The sequence below is a fragment of the Salvelinus namaycush genome, chromosome 23 (genome assembly GCF_016432855.1).
Source record: "Salvelinus namaycush isolate Seneca chromosome 23, SaNama_1.0, whole genome shotgun sequence".
NCBI lineage: Eukaryota > Metazoa > Chordata > Actinopteri > Salmoniformes > Salmonidae > Salvelinus > Salvelinus namaycush.
The window spans coordinates 31,243,636-31,266,946 of NC_052329.1; the positions used below are offsets into that span (position 1 = coordinate 31,243,636).

The 23,311-nt window shown below is 44.4% G+C and overlaps 1 protein-coding gene across 3 annotated transcripts; it reads right to left on the minus strand.

Annotated features, from left to right (window-relative positions):
- Positions 1–387: 387 nt before the first annotated feature.
- LOC120018291 (tyrosine-protein kinase BAZ1B-like) lies at positions 388–23,046 on the minus strand. Of its 3 annotated transcripts, XM_038961415.1 has the most exons (21): positions 22,985–23,046; positions 22,297–22,416; positions 20,799–20,915; positions 19,705–19,849; positions 19,290–19,506; positions 17,991–18,112; positions 17,522–17,719; positions 15,807–15,980; positions 14,009–15,581; positions 12,802–12,940; positions 12,421–12,566; positions 11,622–11,733; positions 11,360–11,458; positions 10,990–11,170; positions 10,570–10,755; positions 9,717–9,864; positions 7,061–7,208; positions 6,611–6,729; positions 3,558–3,694; positions 3,320–3,426; positions 388–3,035 (listed from the first exon to the last, which is right to left on the minus strand). In XM_038961415.1, exons 2-21 carry the CDS (start codon positions 22,413–22,415, stop codon positions 2,429–2,431), a joined length of 4,794 nt encoding a protein of 1,597 aa, XP_038817343.1. In that variant the 5' UTR covers position 22,416; positions 22,985–23,046; the 3' UTR covers positions 388–2,428. The 3 variants fall into 3 exon arrangements, with proteins under 3 accessions (XP_038817343.1, XP_038817342.1, XP_038817344.1); XM_038961414.1 differs by having other exon boundaries at positions 22,297–23,044; XM_038961416.1 differs by lacking the exons at positions 388–3,035; positions 3,320–3,426; positions 3,558–3,694; positions 6,611–6,729 and adding an exon at positions 6,737–6,857 and having other exon boundaries at positions 22,297–23,046.
- Between the last annotated feature and the right edge of the window lie 265 nt (positions 23,047–23,311).

A 23,311-nucleotide genomic window follows, 5' to 3' on the forward strand; every position in this document is an offset into this window, starting at 1 on the left:
GTGCAAGCCTAGTGAGACCGGACCAGAGAGCCCGACCGCAGACAGACTGATGAAGCCCCACATCAGTGTTCCAGCCGTCCTGACGAGGCAACGAAACCCTACAAACAAGAGTTTCACTTGACTCCACAAAAGCTGCCTTAATAGGACAGTGTTTTAGGGAAAGTCTTGTCCCCCCTCAGATGACTAAAAGCAGTTTTAATTCGGCAAGTTATCTTCAAACTAAGCATAGATGTACTGGGTTGTAACCATCTTTCACAATGCATAGGACCTTTATCAACATTTACATTTCAGTCATTAAGCAGACAACTTAGAATCAGTGCATTCAACCAAGGAAGGTAAACCAACCAAAGTATAAAGACAGAAATAAGCAAGACACTAGAAAAGCGATACCATTGTATGATGTTTTATTAAAAAGTAAAGAAAACATACGTCAGCCTGGCTAACTCCTCCCCACAGGCAATGATGGATCAGAAGGTGTACCATTGGCAGTGATGGCTGGGGGAATAATATTTACCTCAAAACAACAAAAAGAGAAAAAAAGGGGGGGAGATCTAAACTCCCATATCCTTTATTGGGAATTCTTTACATGTGAGCCCCACACCTGTCCAACCAATCCCGACCTCAGCTGAGACTATTAATATATATTAAAAAAAAAGAGGTGTAAAATACTTTAGTTCCTCCAGAAAGAAAGCATTTACAACAGACGGGTATTCTACTGAGGGCAGTCACTTTTGCAGTCATTTAGATTTGCACTTACATCTATATATTCAATGTAATTGAACAGCCAACAATGAAATCCCAATCATCTCAGATACAGTAGTTGAGAAGTACAAACAAAATCCTCAAAGCGCTTTTTAAAAACTACCCAAATTATAAGAACCAAAATTAAATCAGATCGTAGGATTGAGGATTCAATGACTAGGTTTTCCAACACAACGTACTGCATAGAACAGCACATAACTGCATATACAGAACAGGGCAGTCAAGAAATCTGCATTGTAGATCACTACCTAACCTGCAACCTGTACATAGATACCCCAACACCCCTTCTGAGAATTACTATAAGGATCTTAGCCACTTTCCAAGGTGTCAGTATGGTACACACTCTAGTGATAGTAGAATGTGCATGAGGTTGTTTAGGAAAGGGATACGAACAAGACAAGAGGTTCTCATGAGACCATGGCTTGCACTATGCTGGTTAAACATGCAGGAGTATAGTGCCACCTGGTGCTAATGAATGGAAACAGACAAAGGAATTTGAAGCATAGGCAATAACCTGCTGCTGAAGAATGTGAACCTAACAACACGACCAATGGTTCACGAACCCTCCTCCACACACAGATCGCCTACCCCGGACTAGACCCTAACCAGACCGCGTATGGGTGGCATGGCATAAAGATGACCGCTGACAAATCTTTGTGAAGGAGGAAGTGGTTACAGCTCACAAGTATTTCTCATACACTGCCTTCGAATCAAATTCTGCCAGATGTGCAACAAAACAAACACTGAACGTGAAAATCACATTTAAAATCAACAAGCACGTTTCCATGCATTTAGACCATGGTTATCCTTGTATGTGGTTTAAACACTGGTTTCAAATCATAAAAGCCTATAATGTTCAATGAGACAGTAGACATGTGAAAATAAAGGCAGGCATAGTTTTACAGGGAGAGAACTACAGGGCTGAGTTGAAGGAGAATCAACTACTCAACCTGAGGACATTACGGAGGTGAAAGGTTGGGTACCGCGGTGGACCAGGAATGAGAGACTGCAGATAAACATGTGTTTCTGTATCCAGAACAGAGCCATCTGGAGAATGAGGGGACTAAAGCGTACTGTTGTTTTTGCAATAGGTCTTTTCATTGTCAATAACACTGGAAAATGAATTGCATATGTAAAAACCTGGATAATCTGGTTCAATGCTTAGGCAGAGTGATGGCTAGGCAGTGTGTGTGCGGTCTGAAGAAATAATTTAGACGTATACGCCAAGGACTTTGGTGGCCTCACACGGCTGGGTTGCCCAAAGGCCAGTGTTAAGTCACGTCAAAAAATGCAAAACCAGAGAATGATGACTGTACATCGATTAGTTCTATCCTGGACAACGGTTACCAGCCCATCTATCACAGCCCAAGACGCAACTTTAAACCTGGGAGGATTTGGGGGGGGGGGGGGGGGGGGGGTCTCTAAGCTCTGACAAATCCTCTCTTCTTAAATGTAAATTTCTCGGTTTGAAAAATGTCAAATATTAAATCGCATTACAAATATAAATCAGTTTCTTTTTTTACTAAAAAATATTAACAAAACCAAAATCACAAAAAACTCAATCTGAGAAGTTGAGCCCCATTTCCTCAGAATTGGGAGGTGGGTTCTGCTTCATTTAGGGGCAGAAATTTCAAAAGACAAAACAGAAAAAGCACCCTGGACTTCATTATGAGCGTTTTTGCCGCTTGGAATGTTGGTGGCCGCCCCTGTTCTCGTCACTAACCCTGCAATCAGCCCCCCGCTGCAGAGTTCTCCGGTTGTCGCACTCCTCGCCATCGCTCTCCTGCTCCCGGTAGTCCCTCCGGCAGGAAGAGGCTGCTGCCCGCTTGTTCTTCCTCTTCGCGCTTCGCTCTTCCTCGCTCTCCTCCTCCTCTCTCCTCCTTTGCTCCACCACTGCTTTCCTGGGCCGACCCACCTTGCCTTTCCCATTCGGCATCTTCCGAACCTTCGGCGTCTCCTCTTCCTCATCCTCTGAGACCTGGGGGGTCCGACTGACTCTCTTGCGCTGGCGGCGGCGCAGGTAGCTGAGGCCGGGCAGCAGCTTGTGGAGCAGCTCGGTGAAGCTCTGCTCCGTCTTGGCCATGCAGGAGAGCACCGAGCTGCCCGGCTGGTTGTACTCCTCGGCGTTGGAGAACACCAGCTTGACGTCCTCCAGGAAGTCCTGGGCGTGCCGATACTGGCCCTCGCTGAACTTGGCCTGCATAGTCTGGAAGTCCATGGGGCTGGAGATGATGTCAAAGTAGTCCTCCGCCTCCTCTACTGACACCGGCTCTCTGGAGAGAGGACGGGGAGGTTAGGGGTCAGGTCTACCATCTCAGATCTAGTTAGTTTGTTACCATTGCCATGGAATTCACATGGACACCTACATTGAAAACCTAAAATCAACTGTCTGATATCTATATAGTTAATGTATGTTGTTACATTGAGATAGGAGTATAAGTCCAAAGTTAGTTGTACCAGTCAAGCCATAGTTTAAACACTTTCAGGAGGCATTTCCCAGCTTCACAAATGTTTCACTGCATGCCAGTCTAACAGACTAGTAGTGCATCAGTCTCACCTGAACGGCCAGCTGTAACGGAATTTGACCAGTTTCTGCAGGATCTCCTCGCACCTCTCCAGCTCCAGGGTCTGCCGACGCACACCTGTCTTTGAGCTCTGATGCACCTGCAGCAAACCAAACACACCATAGTGTTGGGAAGGGGTCAAATTATCTGCATAGAAGCTGGCTTGCACCAGTGTGTCGGAGTCACCAGACCAAAGTCTTCATAACCATGAGCCATAGGGTGTGTTCTCACCAGCTCATCGAGGTCTGCAGGGCTGCTTTGGGCAGCCCTCTGTTTCCTGGGTTTACTGGGGGGAGAGTGCTTCTTAGATCCACCCTTACTGGATGCCTTCGATGCTTTAGAGTACTTGGTCTTCTTCCTTGATCTCACTGGGAAGAAGAGTCTAGTTAAATACACACACCAGCAGGAAAAAAATTCAGTCAGCCACATTTGTTGTACCTGTATGAACTGTGAGAATAGGGATCAAGATATAAATCACAAGTTAAATGGTCAAACAAATTCAGATTTTAAAAAATAAATCTTTCAACAGACATCCTAAAAACAGATCTCCTCTGGTCTAATAGGCTCATCAACGAGCCCAACTTAGAGGGAGGGAGCTGTGCCTAGTCAAGAGACCTCAAAATGCACAAGGCCGTATCCTCTGTTTGGTTCGCAATGTTATTGCAGCACTATAACCACCCGTCTTCCAAACCCAGTTGTGTGTGGTTACCTTACGTGCATGCCTAAACTCAGAGGATCACTCTGCCACATACTGTCAAGCCAAGCCGGGGGTGAAAAGCCCGCCAGATCAAAAGGGGGTAGGGGACGACGACAACACTCAGACAATCAAGAGGGGAGAGAATGGGCTCAGAATACTGCACCACATTCCTGTCATTCCCATCTCTCTCTGCACACGTGAAATGGAAACGTGTCCATTGTTCGAGCTGTTCAGAGTTTTCCCTGGTCTGCTGGTCAGGATAGTAGACAATCTGGGCCCTGGTATTTATGTAAAACCACTGCTCCACAACAGGCCCTTCCCACTCAGTCTTAGACCCCTAGTCAAAAGTTTTTCACTTCAGAATGTATGGGCTTCTGTGTCAACTCTGCACTTACACCCAATTCAATAAATATACAGTGGGTGTCATAGCGAAGTATTCACCCTGCCTTGGATTTTTTCACATTTTGTTGAGTTACAAGGAGGGATTGAAATAGATTTAATTGTGAATTTGTCATTGATCTACATAAAATACTCCGTAATGTCAAAGTGAAAATAATTCCACAAACGAATACAAATTAAATAATGAAAACAATAAACCCCTTTGTTTAGGCAAGCCCAAAATAATTCAGGAGTAAAATGTGGCTTAACAAATAAAAGTTATGGGCTCACTGTTTGAAATAATAGAGGTTGACAGGATTACTGAATGACCACCCCTTCCTCTATCCCTACCCCATACATACAGTGCCTTCAGAAAGTATTCATACCACTTGACTAATTCCACATTGTGGAAGCTCTATTCCATTTATTTTTTATCCTGAAAAACGATTAAAAGCATACCCATAACATGATGCAGCCACCAATATGCTTAAAAATATGAAGTGGTACTCAGTAATGTGTTGTATTTGCCACAAACATAACACATTGTATTCAGGACAAAAAGTTAATTGCTTTGACATTTTTTGCAGTATTACTTTAGTGTCTTGTTGCAAAAGGATGCATTTTTTGGAATAATTTTTATTTTCCCTCTCAATTAGGTTAGTATTGTTGAGTAACTACAATGTTGATCCATCCTCAGTTCTCTCCTCTCACAGCCATTTTAAAGCCTTTTAAAGTCACCATTGATTGGCATGAGCAGATTCCTTCCTCTCCGGCAACTGAGTTAGTAAGGACACCTGTATCTTTGTGGTAATTGTGTGTATTGATACAACATCCAAAGTGTAATTACTAACTTCACTACGCTCAAAAAGATATTAAATGTCTACTTTTGTTTTTACCCACCTACCAATAGGTCCCCTTCTTTGCGAGGCATTGGAAAATCTACCTGTTCTTTGTGGTTGAAATTCACTGCTCGACTGTGAGACCTTACAGATAATTGTATGTGTGGGGTACGGAAATTAAGGTACTCATTCAAAAATCATGTTAAACACTTATTGCACACAGAGTGAGTCCAAGCAACTTAACCACATTTTTACTCCTGAACTTATTTAGGCTTGCCATAACAAAAGGGATGAATACATATTGACACGAGTCATTTCAGCTTTTCATTTGTAAAAATTTCTAAAAACATCATTCCACTGACATAGGGTATTGTGTGTAGGCCACTGACAAATCTAAATTTTATCCATTTTAAATTCAGGCTGTTACAACAAAATGTGGACGAAGTCAAGGAGTGTGAATCAAGTATTGAATTTCAAGCACAGATTCAACTACAAAGACCAGGGAGTTTTTCAGAAGTGTCAAAGATGGGCAGTTATTGGTAAGTAAATGGGTAACAATAACAAATCAGACATTGAATATCTCTTTAAGCATGGTCAAGTTAATAATTATGCTGTGGATGATGTATTAAACCACCCAGACACAAAGATATAGTCATCCTTCTGAACTGAAGGACAAGAAGGAAACTGCTCAGGCATGTCACCATGAGGCAGTAGGTGATGGGAGAAAACTGAAGATGGAACAACAACATTGTAGTGACTCCACAATAATGACCTACATGACAGAGTGAAAAGAAGAACACAAATATACATAATACAAATGCATCCTTTTATCACAGCAAAGGAATACACTGTTTGGCCTAAATGAAAAGCCTCGTGTTTGGGACAAATCAAACACGTCACTGAGTAACTGCCTCCTTATTGTCAAGCATGGTGGTGGCTGCAACATGGTATGGGTATACTTGACATCTGCAAAGACTGGGGAGTTTTTCCAGATAAAAATAAATGGGATGGAGCTAAGACCAGGCAAAATCCTAGAGGAAAACCTTCTTCAGTCTGCTTTACACCAGACACTGGGAGAGAAATTCACCTTTCAGCAGGACAATAACCTATAACAAAGCCAAATCTACACCAGAGTTTCTTACCAAGAAGACAGAATGTTCTTTAGTGGCCAAGTCAGTTTTAAAGCAAGACTCCCACTAAAATGTAATAATACAATTTTATTTATTTTTTATTACCAAGGGGGTGAATACTTATGATAGGCACTGTAGCTAGGTTGGGAAAAACCCCTGCACATGTTGGCCACCCTGCTCTCGTTAGTACTGTTACATTGGGTTATGATAAGGCTCCTCACAAGGGTCAATAATACTCACAGCTGTGGCCCACGGCCTTGTAATCAGCATCCTCCTCGTCATCTTCATCAGAGTCCTCCGATTTAGACTCCTCTTCTTCCTCTTCATCCTCCTCTTCCTCAGTGTCCTCATTGTAGTTTCTGGAACAACAAGTAGCCACCAGCATTCTATGTTAAAGAGAATTCATCCAATTGGTACCCAACAACCACCCAACCAGTACAACCGGCTTCTTTCTTTACACGCTGTAGGTTTGGAAGAACATCTGAAACTAGAAACAGAATTGTATGATTTTGGGGGGGGCTCATCAGTGGAGTCAAAATAATAAAACAAGTATTTTCCAAGTGGCCTGTACAGTACCATCTTCAGATTGAAACGGCTTGCTTGTCGTGTATGGCGAGGAACAAGAAAGTTTAGACAGCTAAGTCTTTAATCCTCCAGTGAAGTGATGTGTATTATTGTGTGACCCCCTACCTTCCACGGGAGCAGCGTCTTTGTACGGCAGGCTGGCAGGCGGGGCACAGCCACTCCCCCTGGGGGATGCGGTAGAGGGCGGGGCGCAGACAGAACAGGTGGAAGGCCTTGTTGCACTCGTCACACAGGATGAGCTTGTCATCCTCACCTGAAGACAAGATGGAGATTATCATCACAAACAGACTCAGTAAAGAGTCATTAACTCAAGACAATGAAATGTGTATACATAAAGTCACTAAGACCAGCTAAAGTTATTCATATGAAATAAGGAGAAGCCTCTGTACGGAATGCGTGTGCAAAAGCGCCAACTGAGCAAACCAAAAAATACCCACGCTGCATCCCTCATAGCCCAGGACTCACACCTACAAGTTAGGACCAGAGGTGGTTACTGGTTAGAGGTGGAGGAACTATTTTGACAAGGACAGGTGTGACAAAGAAAATCTGAGTGGTACACAAAAAGGGCTAGGGAGTAGGGGATGATATGGGATTGGACCAAGAAGATGCCCTGAGACATTCAGGGTCACTTGGCTAGGGCTCAGCTTGCAATGAGACAGGTGGTCAAACCCACAGGGAGAAGGGGCCCAGAGTGACTTTTGTTTCACTCATTAGCTCACCCATTAGCTCTATCAAAACAAGCATTCATCATAATAATTTATAACCTATTTTAAATCAGTCTCATTTCCAAATATTTGCATCTCAAGATAAGGCTACAAGTCATGGCTAGCCTGAAATCACTGGGTAGGTTTCCACTACACCAACTCTGCTAATGTCAAATCAGCAACATGGATAGGAGGGAGTAGTGTATTTTTATACAGGGCCTTGAGTATTGTACTTCTACTTACAGTAATTGGTACTTATATTACATCAATACTTACAGGGCCTTATATTGTAGTATCCTACTGCTAGTTCACCTGTAGTGACACTACCCTGTCCCTGCTCTGGGCTCATCCCCCTGCCCTGCCTGGGACTGGAGCTAACTATGTCCCACAGAACAAGGACAGGAGGTATCAGCCCTCTCCCTGGAGAGAGTACAGGTTGTTATTGGAAGAGAGAATGTGTTCCAATAAGATAACTGGTTAAATAAAGGTAATATATGAACTAAAGCAAAGCTCAACACTTAGCTGATAACTTCTCTTCCGTCATTCAAAGACTCCATATATTAGTTAATCATGTCTTTCTGCCTGTTCGAGGTCTGACTCCAAGGCCAAAATGTGAAAAATATTGTCCTATATACATCGCTTTTGGATTTTTCTATGCTACCCGACTGTCTAACTTACATTTCGATGACTGTAGCAAGCTTCAGAGTAAAACACATTTCACTGTAGCTATCGGATGTATGTGACAAAAATATATACAAAAAAATACTTATTTTCCACCATAATTTGCAAATAAATTCATTAAAAATCATACAATGTGATTTTCTGGAATTTTTTTCCTCATTTTGTCTGTCATAGTTGAAGTGTACCTATGATGAAAATGACAGGCCTCTCATCTTTTTAAGTGGGAGAACTTGCACAATTGGTGGCTGACTAAATACTTTTTTGCCCCACTGTATATATATATATTTTTAAAAGAGACTAAATCTAGGTCATTATTTTAACCCCTTTTTTGTGGTATCAAATTGGTAGTTAGTCTCCTCTCATCACTGCAACTCTTGTACGGACTCGGAGAGGTGAAGGTCGAGAGCCGTAAGTCCTCCGAAACACAACCCAGCCAAGCCGCACTGCTTCTTGACACAATACCCACTTAACTCGGAAGCCAGACGCACCAACGTGTCGGAGGAAACACCGTACACCTGGCGACCGCGTCAACGCAGTGGGACAAGGATATCCCTGCCGGCCAAACCCTCCCCTAACCCGGAAAACGCTGGAACAATTGTGCGCCGCCCCATGGGTCTCCCAGTCACGGCCCAGCTGCGACAGAGCCTGGACTCGAACCCAGAACCTCTAGCGCCACAGCTAGCACTGCGATGCAGTGTCTTAGATCACTACACGTGAGGCCCAGGTCATTATTTCTACAGTCTCCATTTAATTCTAGTAATTTCAATGTCGATTGTATTTCCCCTGAAATGTTTATTCATTTTTTACTCAAACCACCTCGCAGTCCGGATTGAAATGGGCTTGTGGGCCTTGTTTGACACCCCTGCTTTAGTGGGTCGTTGTTTGGATGCAAGTCTTCACAGGACTTTGCTCAGGCAGATCATCTCCAACAGGCAGGAAATGACAGTCAAATGCTGTAGTGTAGACCAGGGGTTCCCAACCTCTGTCCCTGGGCCCACCCTGGGTGCCTGTTTAGGTTTTTGCCCTAACACTACACAGCTGATTCAAATAACCAACTCCTCATCAAGCTTAGATTATTTGAATCAGTTGTGTAGTGTTAGGACAAAAACCAAAACTTGCATCAAGGGGGACCCCAGGACCGTGTTTGGGAAACCTGGGTGTAGATGACTCAATACTGTGAAAAGTGTTCTTAATGAGACGTTGGTGCACGGTGCTCTACCGCCACCTAATGAAAGCACTACATACTTCATATTTTTCTTTCTTCAGATACTATCTTCAATTGTTTCTTACTAATTAGAATGCCGTTTTTCCATTGACACCATTTAAAATTCCCCCTTCAGTTTTCAGACCGCTCCAGGACACTGAGGATCACCCACCTCTCCTGCGGCACACCTTGCAACGGGCGTTCTCCGCCGACATGTCCCACTTGATGCAGGCGTCCAGCATGCCCAGCAGCACGTGCATTCGGGAAAAGGTCTGAGCCTCGCGGATCGCCGTCTTCCACTTTTCTACTGCCGTCGCCACCTGCACAGCAGACAAATGACTATTATTGACTTTATTTATTTCATCTCTTTTATTGTATCGATTTTCACAGAACAAATTGTTTAAAATGAACTTTAAATAAACATTTATTTGATTTGAAAAGACAGTCCTCCTTAAGCTCAAATACAGCTTGGGGGTAGAAGCAGCCCTTTAAAACCAGATCAAGGAACAGATTACCCTGGCTTCAATCCTATCCTTAACCATTAGCAGGATGAAGAAACATCGGATTTTGGATTAGTCGTTAGGAATACCCCTTTTATATACAGATCACACTTTACCATACCATCCTCTTTATACCATATTTTACTTATACCTGAAAGAGGTAAGGGGTAAAAATAAAATAAAAACATGCTACATTACAACCCACCTCGAGACCTAGTCATGAAACCTGTATTTTCAGACCCTGCAACCACATGGGTCTGTGAGAAAAAATCTGTTTTACGTGGGTAAATTCAATAACAATATTGTTTAATACCTTCATAATATGAATTGCAAACAGGCCCCATGGTTTAACCCCCCCCCCCCCCCCCCCCCCCCCGCCATACAAATTGCCAGTTACGCACTGATATGTATAAAAGGGGTTATACTTGCAAGAAAATAGTAAATAAGAGGCTGTTTGAAAGGGGGTTGCCTTGTTTTTAATGACAGGTAACATACCATGTTCTGTCTAAAATAGGTATTACTCACCCTGGCCTCCTCTGCCAGCTTCTTCTCCTCATCCACCTCCTCAGTCTTCCTGCTCTCCTCCCCTTCCTGCTTCTTCTTCTTCTTCTGCTTGGGGGCCATGAAGCCCTGAAGGAACTTCTTGATGACACAAGCCTGGAGAGTGATGACACACTCCCCAAAGTCCTTCAGGTTCTCCAGGTCACGCACCTGAACACACACAAAGAGAAAGAGGTCAGAGGGGAATGGTAAAGTTCAGAGGTCATATTTGCTGAATGTGCGAGGCACAAAGTCAAATACAGGTAAACAGGCATTGAGGAAGATCTTGAAAAGTTGGGTGAACAAAATAATGTGTATGGCCATTAGTGTTTCCTGACCAGATAAGTGATCAGGATAAAGTACTGATTCCAAACATGTCAATTGATTGTATGAATAAATAGTTACCTTCTTCTCAAACTCATCCATGCTGTCGTCCATGTAGCCCAGGCCTCCCTTCTGGAGGCGCGAGGCCACCTCGATGACGTCGCTGCGCATGTATTTGAGCAGCTCCTGGTGGCCGTCGCAGCTCCTCAGCCCCGGGTTCCCCTTGCGGGTTAGGTTGATAGAGTGGAGGATGTCCTGGTACCTGTCAGCATACAACACCCAGTCAGTCAGTCACACTAACTCACGCACATATACCTGTACCATGTGACCTAACCAGGAAAAACCCTGGGCTATTTGCAAAGAAATGTAAAGTGTGGAGTCGCTCACAAAGCAGTCATTGGTGAGTGAATTGGTGGAGGGAATGTAGAATGTAACACTCATGTCTCCTCACCTGACTTGCAGCTTGGTCTTCAGCTCGCTTTCTCTCACACCCTGTGCATGGAGGCTCTCCACCAGGTCATCGAGGTCCCGTGGAGCATCACACACAAACCTTCAACACAACACAAGCTAGGTGTAATCACATAGTATGTCCTAGAACAAATATAATCATCTGCTCTCTGGTGTAAGTACCGTCTCAACATTGTTATTGAAAGACAAAAATCTTTTTAGTTATCAAGTCAACCAACGACCATCTCTGCCAGTGAGTTTCTTACCAGAGGTTCTGTCCCTGGTTGGGAGTGGTGGTCTCTATGCAGACGGCGGCTGGCGCCCCCTGGTGGGCTCCCTCGCTCAGAGCACCATCTAGACTGCCACAGTCCTCAACATCTGCAGGACCAGCAACAGAATAGGGTCGTGTTCAGTAGGCACAAAACCAAACTTGACCAATAGGAATAGCTTATTTTTCTAGTTTTTCTACAGTGTGCCCTAATGTATATGACCCAGGTTTAACACTGCAACTACTACAAGACCATCTACTACAACTAATAATATGACTCAATTATATTTAGGGGTTCACAGCAAAGCTGTGAAACATTGTTATTCTCTGAATTCAAATCATTTTTGGGGACATGGTCAAATAACTCAAAGCATAGATTGGTAACGTTTCTAAGCACACAAACTACAGGACCACGAGTAATTTAGTCAAAAAGAATGCCACTGATTGGCCTATAGGTGGCACTGTTATAAGTAGAGACTACACTTTGTATGTAGGCGTCTTTTACATGCTTGACAAATTTGCCCCAAGGGCCCATAAACTCCGTCAGGATTGATTTTCCTCCACTTTGGAAATTTGGGGAAAGAAAATCAAATCAGGTACGTAGGCCTCTTAACGTCAGGGTTCATACACATTGACAAATATCCATGACCAACCGTTAGCGGCGTCTCTATATGTGCATGTAACAAAAGTATGTGTAATGTGGTATTGACACAGAGGCTACTGGGACATGAGGCACTAAACATAGTACAGCTTATGGTTTGCAGACTCTCATATGTGATGACAGTGTAATAACTCACCGTTAGTCTCCTCTTTGGTGGCCTCCTCGTCTTCAGGCTCGGCTGTAGGCTCTTCCAGGGTGAGGGTGTAGCTATAGTCAATGCTCTCGTGCACCCAGCCCTTCTCTATGTACAGGCCAGGCACCACATCAGAAAACAGCCAGTACCTAACACAGACACAAAGAGCTGGAATGTCACTACCGAAGGTAATATAAACCAACAGTGACATTAAATTAGTTTACATTTGACATAGTTGTTGATTTCTAATATATCCAATGTCTTGGGACCGTTGAGGATGCATGCACTAAACCATATAAGTGATGTGCATGTATCAAGAGTACACTGTAAATGAAACACCTGAACCTGTTGTTCAGGTTTTGAAGTTGAAGTGTGCGTGCTGACCTGTTATGGTTTCGATCAGTTCCCAGTGGGATTCTCCTCAGCACCCGTTTGGCTTTGGCGATGCCGTCCTGGAAGGCCCTCTCTGCTGCAGCCTTCTGCTTGCGGACACGTTCCTCCTCCGCCTCCTTCTCCATGCGCTCTGAGGAGAGAAACGGCATTATTTGAGCCGGTGACAAAAAAAATAAGTTTTGTTTTAAATAGGCACGTAACAGAGCATTCCCATTGCATAAATCACCTATGCAACCACGGACTCAGCATTGTTTGGCTCAAATTCAACCATAGTCATCTCATCTTTTCTAATTGTCCTCCATGACAAAAATCGGGGAGGACTTTGGATCTGTCTCCGTCTGTTAGTACGTTAGTTAGACGCGACGTCAGACCATATTCGCCCCATTTTGATGAAACTTGTGTGAATGATGAGTCTTACCATAGAGATCTGGCATTTACAAAATTACACTGATTGGTCAGATGTTGGCGCTGTAACAAGAGATTGAAAATGATAACGTTGAAAGGTCAAGCCCCTCACCCTGTTTGACTTACACAAGGAACATAATTGCCTCAGGCACTCATAAGATCTGTCATGATGGAAATTCCGCCATCTTGAATTTGCAAAAAACACTTCAACGCTATTTTTCTGGCACCAACTGATCTACACGAAACTTGATGTGGCATCTATGGACAAAGGTCTCTCCGCAGTATTTTCAAGACTAATGAGCAATAAACGTTCATGTTGTCTGATACAAATGCATATAAATCAGTCAAAGGACATTCATATTGTAACAATATTTGGTACACATGTTCCAAACACTGTCAAGACATAACATATGCAAGAACATTCATATCGACCACATGTTGGCGATATAAGAGACACGTTTAGCTCTCTTAAACTGTTTGACTCCGAGTGATGATATTTGGCACACATGCTCAGGGATAGGAGTCTAGCTAACCCACGAGATCTCAAACACCAACGGCCCGATTTTGACTAAACGTGAGAGAATGATGCGTCTTGCCATAGCGATCTGGCATTTACAAAATTACACTGATTGGCTCATGGGAAGCGCTGCATCATTCATGGGGGACGATATGTTTGCTGTTTACATGTTTCATATTTTTCTATAACTAGTGATAGGAGTATTCCCTTACCACGTGACCTGAACAGGAAAAATGGCCCAGTCTAATGACCTACAAAACTCCCAGCTGTCCTTACCCTTGTTCTGTTTGTCCTGCTCCTCCTTTTCCTTCTTGGCCTGGATGGACATCAGTCTCCTACTCTTCACCGTACTGATCATGTCTTCCGACTCCGTGGCCACCGGCTCCGTGGCCACCGGCTCTACTTTCACCTTCTTCACCTCTTTCTTAGCGCTACCCTCTTTCTTTTTCTCCACCTTGGCGGTGGCTGATGGCGTGTCGCCGGCGGTGGCTGATGGGGTGTCGCTACTGGCAGCCTCCTCGCCTTTGACCTCGGCTTGTTCCTTACGCCGCTGCTTCTCAGCCCGCTTGCGGTCGTTGACCTCCTTGAGTGAGGCCAACCTCTCCTTCCACAGCTCGGCCGAGCGCTGCTGCACGGAGTCCACGTGGTCCTCCACCGAGTAGGTCATTAGGATGCGGTGACACAGTGCTACCAGCAAGCTGGCCTTCTCCGTCGACGTCAGCTCAAACACCTCCACCGCCTCCAGCTGCTCGAGGAACTCACCGCTTACCACCTGGTCGAATCCCCCTAGGGGCCCCCAGTCATCCCCCCCAGAGCCCTGGCCAGAGTCATCACCGTGGGCGTCACACGGTCGCAGGCACAGGCGCACAAGCTCCGAGACAGAGTGGAGAGTGAGGGGGATCTCCGACAGGGGCATGTCGAGCTCGCTGTAGCCCTCAGCTAGCTCATCCTGCAGCAGGGTCTGCAGCAGCACCACCAGCACACGGTTCAGGTATAGGAAACCTGCTTCCTCCCCAGCCAGAGCCTCCATCAGGGCCACTGCCGTCACCGGGTACTGGTCATCGGGCATCAGCAGGCCCGCGTAGCAGTTGAGGAAGTCCGCTACCATGGCCACGTCTCCGAACAGGGAGTTGGGCAGGCCCTCTGGCATGTCAACCAGCTTGAAGACAGGAAGTGCCTTGCCGCCCTCAATCTCCAGGTCCTCATAGCGGCGCTGCTGCTCACGGCGCACCTGCAGCTCCTTCTCCCGCCGCTCCTTGGTCTTCTCCCGGAGTTTCTCCCGGATCTCCTCACGCCTCTTCCTCATCACGTCCTGCTTCTCCTCCTCACTCATGGCCGCCCATTTCTTCTTCTGCTCCAGCAGCTCCCAGCGCTTCAGGACCAGGTCTTGGAGCTCCTCTGGCAGCCGGCCCCGGTCCTCAGACGAGAGGGCCTTGGCTGCCTTGGATATGAGACAGGACATGGCATTCCTCTTGTCCTCCTTGCCCTTGTGCTCCTTGTAGTAGCGCAGCAGGTGCAGGGCCATAGGGTGCAGGGGCTTGCCCAGTTTGGGGGTCCCTGGGCCAGTGCTCCGGGCTCTCTTCTTGGGGCTTCCAGCGGAGAGAGGGTTCTTGGCCAAGTCCAACAGGGTCATCTGCTTCATCTTGGGCTTCTTGGCGCCTCCACCTTTTTCATCCTTTTTGGAGGATATCTTCTGGCCACTCTTGCCGGGGGTCTTTTTGCCAGCAGCAGATTTCTTATCTCTGGGTTTTTTGCTGGATTTTGGAGAGGAGAGGACAGAGGCCCCACCATCTCTTTTCTTGGGGGTTCCAGAATTCTTTACCTTCAGAGGCGAGCCATTCATTGTCATCTACAATATAAATGGATGCATTATTGATTCAATCCAATGCAACAGACTAAATCTGCTAATTCTATTGAACATTTAAATTCTCAATGGTCAAATAAGGAAAACAAACCCTGTGTTTATCTACCAACAGTCATATTCCACGTGAACTAAGATTCTTTATAAAACCACTAAGCCAGCTAAAAATATCTGCAAATCAGGTTACATCAGCATGTATAAAATTTGACAAACCTGCATGTGGCCCCAGATTGTGGGGCTCAGGGGCATGCCAAGAGAATCAGTTTTCTTCTCGTTCCCTGAATTCACTCCTCCCGGGGTGTTCGAGGTCTTCAGCTTCTTACTGGGTTTGCCCTCCGTTGAGCTCAGGCTCCTGCGCTTGGTTGAGACTGGATTCTCTGCGAAAAACTAGAAGGCAAAAAAAACTATTAGTCACATAATTAAAAACAAAATGTTACATAAAAACATACATACAATGCCTTCAGAAAGTATTCACACCGCTTGACGTAACTCGCATGGACTCACTGTGTGCAATAATGGTGTTGATGATATCTTTTAATGACCACCTCATCCCTGTACCCAACACATTCAGATAATTATAAGATCCCCCAGTCGAGCAGTGAATTTCAAACAGATTAAACCACAAAGACCAGGGAGTTTTTCAAAATCCTCACAAAGAAGGGCACCTATTGGTAGATGGGTAAAAGACAAAGCAGACAATGAATACCCCTTTGAGCATGGTGAAGTTATTAAATCACACTTTGGATGGTGTATCAATATGTCCAGTCACTACAAAGATACAGGCATCTTTCCAAACTCAGTTGCCGAAGAGGAAGGAAACCAGTCAGGGATTTCACCATAAACCCAAACAAATGGGGACTTTAAAACAGTTACAGAGTTGAATGGCTGTGATGGGAGAGAACTGAGGATGGATCAAGAACATTGTAGTTACTCCACAATACTAACCTAATTGACAGAGTGAAAAGGAAGCCTGTACAAAATACAAATATTCCAAAACATGCATCCTGTTTGCAACAAGGCACTGAAGTAATATAGCAAAAAATGTGGCAAAGCAATCCACTTTTTCTCCTGAATCCAAAGTGTTCTGTTTAGAGCAAATCCAACAACACATTACTGAGTACCACTCTCCATATTTTCAAGCATAGTAGAGGCTGCATCATGTTGTGTATGCTTTAAATAAAAAAAATAAAAAAAAGACAGAATGGACCTAAGCACAAGCAAAATTCTAGAGGAAAATCTGGTTCAGTCTGCTTTCCACCAGACACTGGGAGATGAATTCACCTTTCAGGAGGACAATCACCTAAGGCCAAATCTATACTGGAGTTGCTTACCACGAAGACAGGGAATGTTCCTGAGTGGCCGAGTTAGTTTTGACTTAATCTACTTAAAATCTATGGCAAGACCTGGAAATAGTTGTATAGCAATGATCAACAACCAATTTGACAGCGCTTGAAGATATTATATTAGAATGCAAATGTTGCATAATCCAGGTGTGAAATAGTTTTATAGACTTACCCAGAAAGACTCACAGCTGTAATCGCTGCCAAAGGTGCTTCTACAAAGTATTGACTCAGGGGTGTGAATAGTAATTTAAATGAGATATACATTTCTGTATTTCATTTTCAATAAATTAGCAACATTTTGAAAAAACATGTTTTCACTGTCATTATGGGGTATTGTGTGTAGACAGATGAGATTTGTATTATTATTTTGAATTCAGGCTGTAAGAACAAAATTTGGAATAATTCAAGGGGTATGAATACTTTCTGAAAGGCAATATATTTTTCAGTTTTGTCTTACTGTTGTATTCTATCTACATTTTCATTCTTCATCACATAATCCAGAGCTCCTACATCAACAGGAGATAATGTGGAGGTTGTTGGACAAACAAACAAAAAGTACAAAACACCATATAAATCCAGGTTTACCTTGTGTGGATCCAGGAGGAAGTCGCTGAATTTGCTGGGCAGGTTGAACTTCTTCACCAGTTCATCCTCCACCACCCAGGGGGCCGTCTCTCCCATCCCAAGCCGGAGTGCATAGTGGCGGATGAAGTAGCGCATGATCTCCTTGGTTGGAGGGCGCTCAGTCCGGAAGAGACTGTCCACTGGGACATCACTGATGACCTGTTGGTGTAGGGTTTAAACATTTATATAAATTACATAACAGACGCCAGTGTTGTGTTCATTAGAGTATGCAATGGAAAATGTTTTAAATCAATTTGGTAACGAAAAACAAAAGTGTGTCTCTTATTCAACAAGTTCAGGCAGCCTCTGTCTGTTTAAATCCATTTTGTTCCATTTTGTAACCAATGAACACGACCCAGTTACATAAAACGTGCACTTGATGGTCGGAGGTGAACAATAGACATTTTAAAACTGTGGAGAGGACACCAACCTTGTCCTCGCTGATCAGCTTCACGTCGTACTTGTGTGGCAGGAACTTTGGCATCACCCATCTCTTCTTCTCCTCCTTCATAGCGGTGGGAGTTTTCCTGGGGGAGCGCCGTGCTCGATCACCTAATGGCAAAAAAGCACACAGTATACTTTAACACATGTCAACAGATCAGGCCTGTGTGGATCCTATGCTATTTTTACATGTACATTTGAATAAAAAAAGAATAATCCAGGTTTGTCCAATAGACATCAAATCTCTTTAATATGTGAAAACAGCTGTCTCTGAACTAGCCCACATGTCTTAAAGCTCCATGTGCTGTGTTGTAGGGATGTGACATAAATAAATCATGGGTGTCAAACTCATTCCACGGAGGGCCTAATGCAGGGGTGGGCAAACTTTTTGGCTCGAGGGCCACGTCGGGATTTTGAAATTCAACTGAGGGCCGTATTTTTTAGAGGACCAATTGTTGGTTAAAATCAATTTGAGGGGACCTCCCGAGTGGCGCAGTGGTCTAAGGCACTGCATCACAGTGCTTGAGGCGTCACTACAGACCCGGGTTTGATTCCAGACTGTGTCACAGCTGGCCGCGACTGGGAGACCCATGAGGCAGCTCAATTGCCCAGCGTTGTCTGGGTTAGGAGAGTGTTTGGCAGGCCGAGATTTCCTTATCCCATCGCGCTCTATCGACTCCTGTGGCTGGCTGGGCACCTGTACGCTGACACGGTCTCCAGGTGAACGGTGTTTCCTCCGACACGTTGGTGCAGCTGGCTTCTGGGTTAAGAGGGCATTGTGTCAAGAAGCAGTGCGGCTTGGCTGGGTCGTGTTTCGGAGGACGCACAGCTCTTGACCTTCGCCTCTCCCGAGTCCGTACAGGAGTTGCAGTGATGGGACACGACTAACTACCAATTGGATACCACCAGAAAAAAAAAAGGTCCGTACTTTGCAGAGAAGTACGGCCAACGCTCTTAGTTGTTGCGTAAGTTGACCAACTATGTTGTTTCCTTTCTGCATTCACTTCATATCGCTGAGTCTACCTTTAAAAAATGTTCCCCAAGCCTTTATAGCCTATCGTCTAGTTAAGGCTATAACACAGAAAAAAATATGTTTTTTGATAAGTGCACCGTCATAAAAATGTTGTAGGGACATTGTTTAAGCTGTTTGGGATTTGTCTTAACGTTAAGGCTCCCAATTTCATTTAAACATTTACACCCCTACTATGTTGTGGATTTTGGTGCAGGTTACCCAAAATCGAATAGTATAATTTGTTAGCACAACATGACCCAAACGTGTTGTACTCACTGAGGCTCTCTCTCCTGCTTTCCCTGGTCTCCCTGGGGATCTCCTCTCTGGTCAGCTGTTGTTCCTTCTTCTGGTTCTCCTGGCTGGCATTCTCCTTGTCGCTGGAAGGAGAGTCGCAGGCTCCCTCTAGCTTCTTCTCCGACGTCTCCCCCTCAGCGTTCCCTTCAAGGGGATGTATCTTCACAACCTTAACCCGCAAACTCTTTTCCTTCCCCACCTAAAGACCCCAAAAGGAATTGGGGGTAAAAGGTTTTTCAGATCAATTACGTGCAAAAAAAGTGTAAAATTGGGCGCTTTTTATTTTATGTATCAACATATTTTACATTAAAAGTATTTCTTCCACCTTCATTGACTACTATCTCACCACATGAAAACAAACATTCACAGCATTCAACCAAAATATAAATAACCTCACCAGAAAGTCACACTCTTCGTCTACGGCGTACTTGGTGAGGATCTCCACCCAGGCCTGGTCCACCAGCTTGTCCAGGGAGACCGTGTTGTGATGAACCATCTCCAGGACGGGCTTCTCAAACCATAGTGGGTATTCCTCCTGAAGCCTGGAGATAAAACACTCATGTAAAACATCACATTTATCTAACACTCAATTGAAAATGGCAGCAATAAACAGAGTTCTTATGCTAACTGATTTGGGTTTATTGGTGCACATTCACACAATTAATTTTGACAGATGGTGGCTTTGTATGGCTATTGCTATTTGCACTGTTCAAGTCACCTGCAAATGCTTTCCGTAATTCATAAACATGCACGCAGCAGTCCGAGCCGAGGAATGAATACAAATGGTAACACCTCAATGAAACGGAATGCTGGGACCACCAATGCCTATCCTATCTGTACACAGTGTGCACAACCACTTCTCCAGCAGGGGAAGCAAATTCAAACCCAGACTTCCCTGCATAGTATAAATAGACATCTTTAAATACGGTTGCTGATCCTGCTTGGCTTGCGCCGAGGGTGCTGGTGGAGCACAGCCTGGCTGTGGCACTGCGCTGAGGTCATTCGTGTACACACGGAACTCAACTTTCACTCCCTCCCACAGTGCAGCACTCAATGCCACAGCAGCCAACCTGGACACACTGTCCTGAAACTTATCAAACGAGAGAACCTAGACCTTGTCTAAAAACATTCCCTAATCCAATCCCTTCAGATGGACACAAGTGCCTAGGGGGCGTGAAGTGCTAAGGGTTGTTTCTGGACCAGGCCACACACTTATTTTGCACCCTCTTTTCATTAAATAAAATAAAGGCATTCTCCCCATCATTGGATTCAAGGATGACTCAATCCATACGTCCTGCAAATAGAAAGGAAGGAGTCGCACGGGGAAGGTCCAATAACACAGCTGTGAATCATGTGACCTTCAACGGGAGACAGTGAGCAGTGTGTGCTACAGATCTTAATAGCCTCTGTATGTAATGACAATATATATTTATTTTGAGACAGAGTATTTCTGTTGTAATGTCACTCAAGCTAGACGTGCTTGTTACTCACAGTTCAGTGACTTCTTGCTCCTCCTCCCAGGCCTCCTTGTGTGTGAGCTGGTTGCTGCCGGTACTCTTGCATGTCCAGATGCGTTCGGCGTACCTCTGCAGGCGCGCCTCATACTCTCTGTAGCCATTTCATCAGGATAACAACATATATTCCCTTCAAATTATCATAGTATGAGTACTAGGATAGATGATAGGAACATCCGCTTAGTCACTTGACCCAGTTAGCAGCAATTGATCTCAATAATTAAAAGTCTGAGTGTGAGGGACGTCCCACACTATGCATATATTCGGGATCCTTTCATAACAGAGCCAAAGTGCAGGGTAATACCCAGAAACACTGTGCTCCAGCTGAAACAAAATCTAACAGTATTCCTGTCTGTAGAGGCTAAGCAATGTGTTAAGTCATGTCCCGATATCATTATGACTTTGGCATCTATAACCCCAATGGCTATAGGCTAGCTAGATGTTAAGCCGTACAAACTTCACCCATTATATTACACTTACTGACAAAATGCAGAGCACAAAGTTTTGGGTTGATGATGTTGTACACTGGGATAGTAGTATTAGGGTTTGCTTACAGGTGGCTCAATTTGCTTCTTATCAAATAAGGTTATTGTACTGTACCTTTAGACTAGAGAGACAAAAAGTGGTGATGATGGCCTAGTGAGTTATGCAGCCTCCAGGAGCAATACATTATCTCGAACTCACGCGGGGCACCAAAATACTTCTGTAACTATTGGTAGTAGGGCTAGGGGACCTCAAAACAATGCATTGAACTGCATTGTTACTACACAGTTGAGCAACCTGAACGATAACGTTACATGTTTAATATCAATCGGGCATGCCAGGCAGCCTGCACCGGCTACACTTGATTGGAAAGTGGTTCATGGCACAAACACGTGTGCTTTTTCTTACATGTCATAACAACCGGTGTATTTCCAACAAGTCAAACTTGCCAATTTTATCTGCATGTCAAATCAGACCGATTTGATCATGAGCTAGTGTCAGAACCGACGTGATGTAATCTGTGACGTTTTCTGTCTGTAGTTAGCTGCTTGCTCTTCCGTCTACTCTGTAAAGTTAGCTAGCTATGCTAACAAACGCGCCACAACAAACTTAAACAAATCTTGCGAATTACCCAAACCAGTTAGGCATAAATCAGCTCGGTAGATAGCTGGATAGTACTATTCTCAAATAAAAGTAGTAGTAGTTAACTTAACTACTGTTTGTCTAGTTAGCTAGTTTTAAAAAGAGCACAACTTTGGCTACGAAATAACACTGTGTGCTCATATTACGACAAAGACAGGGACAACAGTCCCAAAAGAAGCATAACAAATTCAACATAGCTACAGTATTTAGTTATTAATAAACATCAGAAGGTGAATAACATGTTAAAACACTGACAAAACGCGAAGTCCCAATAGTGTGCATAATGGTTGTGCTTTGATAGTCAGCTAGCTGGCGAACTGAGTCGGCTTTGCCATATTGTGAAAGGATACTCTTTGTTCCTGAAGGCCTCCTTGGTGTGTTCGATGATATAGACCTCCTCCTCTGGGCCTGGCGGCTCGGCTAGCGGCTTAATCAGCGGGTAGGGTTTCCGGCCCAGCAGTGGTGCCATCCTGAGTACGAAACGGCAGCGATGACGTCTTAAAAAATAAAACTCCTAGTACAAAACTACGCAAAATATGACAATATGGCCTTAGCATGTAGTCAAGTATCCCAAAATATTCCAGGAGCATTCAACGAGTAGCAAGCTAGCTAGCTATTCGGCTAAATCCTCGCTGCAAAACAATAACACAGCACTTCTTGCTATCAGTCAAATCGCATCCTTGTTCTGTTCGCCGGTAGTTGTGTCATTGTTTATCAAGACAAACTAGTCAAAAACAGCTGTTTAAAAGTGTGAACTGATAATGGACTCTTCGGGTAGGCTATACGGATAAACTTATGCTAGCTAGTCCTAAAGGAGGATGGAGAGGCGAGCTGACAGGATTCTCGAACTCGCGGCAACAGCGGAGGTTCCCGTCAGGGGATCTGGAGCGCTCTCTACACTCCGTTCTCCAAAGACTAGGCCTCTTCTAATGGAGCGATTTTTTTTTGACTCGCAGTTTCCGTCCTTGAAAGTTGAAGTTGTTACAATAATAGTAAAGGGTTGTAACAACTTAATAGAAATATGCAAGAGGTTAACACCTGGGTTGAAAAAATGGCGGGAGTTCCCGCCCGGCAAAATTCTGCACAACCCCAAAACTCAGTTTCCCCGGCAGCAAACAGCGTCGTATAGATTTATCCCGCCCCTCTCGCTTTCGATTGGTCTCACAAAGAGCGATCCTATTGGCGTGTTCTAGCATGTGTTTGCATATTTCCGTAACTCACTTCGCCCTTGCGCTCCTTCTAAACAACGCCATCTTTTAAATAAACTTTGGCAAAGGGTCAAATCTACTAAACCTAGTCCACTCTGTTCGTAACATATTTTAGTTTTGAGCACAGAAAACTGTATTGAGATTAAATGTTTCTTCG